General features: G+C 41.9%; 1 protein-coding gene across 1 annotated transcript; it reads left to right on the forward strand.

The window, feature by feature from the left end:
• The first annotated feature begins 311 nt into the window (after positions 1–311).
• On the forward strand, positions 312–1,289 carry LOC141129594 (olfactory receptor 52K1-like). The gene has a single exon (XM_073617693.1). The coding sequence runs from the start codon at positions 312–314 to the stop codon at positions 1,287–1,289; it is 978 nt and encodes a 325-aa protein (XP_073473794.1).
• The last annotated feature ends 534 nt before the right edge of the window (positions 1,290–1,823 follow it).

Genomic DNA, 1,823 nt, shown 5'->3' on the forward strand with positions numbered 1-1,823 from the left:
TTTATAGAAGCTAAGGTGCAAATAAAATAATCAGCAAAATACTGATAGACCATGATATCTAAAGCTGACCTACAGGCAGATATAAGGCTATCCCATTGAAAGCAGCTATGTGTTAATTAAAATATAATATATTTTATTCTCAAACTAACCTTGTGTAACTCAAACCCTTCAAACAGCTGAGGGCCACAAAGAAAGACTGAGAGCATCACATACAGCCCAAAATAGCATGGAATCGCCAGTTTTAACTGTCCTGCTCATTTATTTGCACTGAAAACTGAACTAAGAAATATTCTGCTATTGCAGGTTGAAAAATGGAACTCATCAAGCTGCTGAGTCCAGGTCAGAATATCTCCCTTTCCTTCAGCGAATTCATCCTGTACCCATTTCCTGGAATAACCAATCACAGACAGATCCTGGTCGTCCCATTCTTCTCCATCTACAGTGCCATCATTGTCCTAAACTTTGTTATTTCTTACACAGTGTGGTGGGAGAAGAGTCTCCACAACCCCATGTATATTCTGATTGCTCTTCTTCTGGCCCTAAACATCATTGGCACCACTGCGGTCGTTCCCCTGATGATGCAGAGCTTATTGGGACAAAACAAGGTTTCCTTCTCAGGCTGTCTGTCCCAGATGTTCTTTGTCTACTCTACTATCTTGTTCAAGTCCGTTGTGTTCCTATTAATGGCCTTTGACCGGTATATAGCGATCTGTAGACCACTACGCTACCACAACATTATTAACCGGAGCTCTCTGATCCAGGTGTGGATGGTTGGGTTGGCTAGGAATAGTCTTCTTGTGTTCCTAGTTGTTTTTCTGGCATCAAGAGCCCAGTATTGCAAATCCAACATCATTCTGAACTTCGTCTGCGAATATGGGGTCCTTCTCAGCTTGGCCTGTGGAGAAGTCTTCAAAATCCAGATGGTAGGTATGATGGTGAGGATGGGTGTCACCTTATCTGATGTCACCATTCTCTTGGTCTGCTATGTGAAAGTTCTCAGAGTTGCCCTGAAGATTGCAGCCAGTAGCGCACGGGGCAAAGCCTTGAATACGTGTGGGAACCATCTGCTTGTAGCTCTTACTGTTTATTTATGCGGGATTTTGTCTTCTATCTTCTACAAGGTAGAGGAGTCTGTTTCATATGACTTTCAGAACCTCTCCAGTGCCGTCTACTTCCTGTTTCCGGCCATAGCCAACCCAATTATTTATGGATTGAGGGTAACTGAAATTAAAGACTGTTTGATGAAGCCCTGGAAAAAGAAATCTTCAGTAAGTTTAAATAATATCTGACGGGTATGAGTCTGCTAAATTTTCGAATGTAACATATCATAAGATCTCGGTTAATCCGTTTATTAAATACATTTTAAACAAAAAACAATGTTATGTGCATTGATTTATCTCCACAATTCTTATCTCCAGTCTGCATCCCTTAGTCAGCCAGAAAATATGTACCTTTCCCCAATTCATGGATTCAAACTCTTCCTGGGGTCTTCAAGGTATACGTGGGTCACATGATGGAGGAATAACCCCTTCAAGGTATTCTCAATGTCACACTAGAAAAATGTAAAATAATGCATTTGGGTGGCAAAAATCTGAATGCAATCTATACACTGGGGGGAGAACCTCTGGGGGAATCTAGGATGGAAAAGGACCTGGGGGTCCTAGTAGATGATAGGCTCAACAATGGCATGCAATGCCAAGCTGCTGCTAATAAAGCAAACAGAATATTGGCATTAAAAAGGGGATCAACTCCAGAGATAAAACGATAATTCTCCCGCTCTACAAGACTCTGGTCCGGCCGCACCTGGAGTATGCTGTCCAGTT

The sequence above is a fragment of the Aquarana catesbeiana genome, linkage group LG02 (genome assembly GCF_042186555.1).
Source record: "Aquarana catesbeiana isolate 2022-GZ linkage group LG02, ASM4218655v1, whole genome shotgun sequence".
NCBI classification, from domain to species: domain Eukaryota; kingdom Metazoa; phylum Chordata; class Amphibia; order Anura; family Ranidae; genus Aquarana; species Aquarana catesbeiana.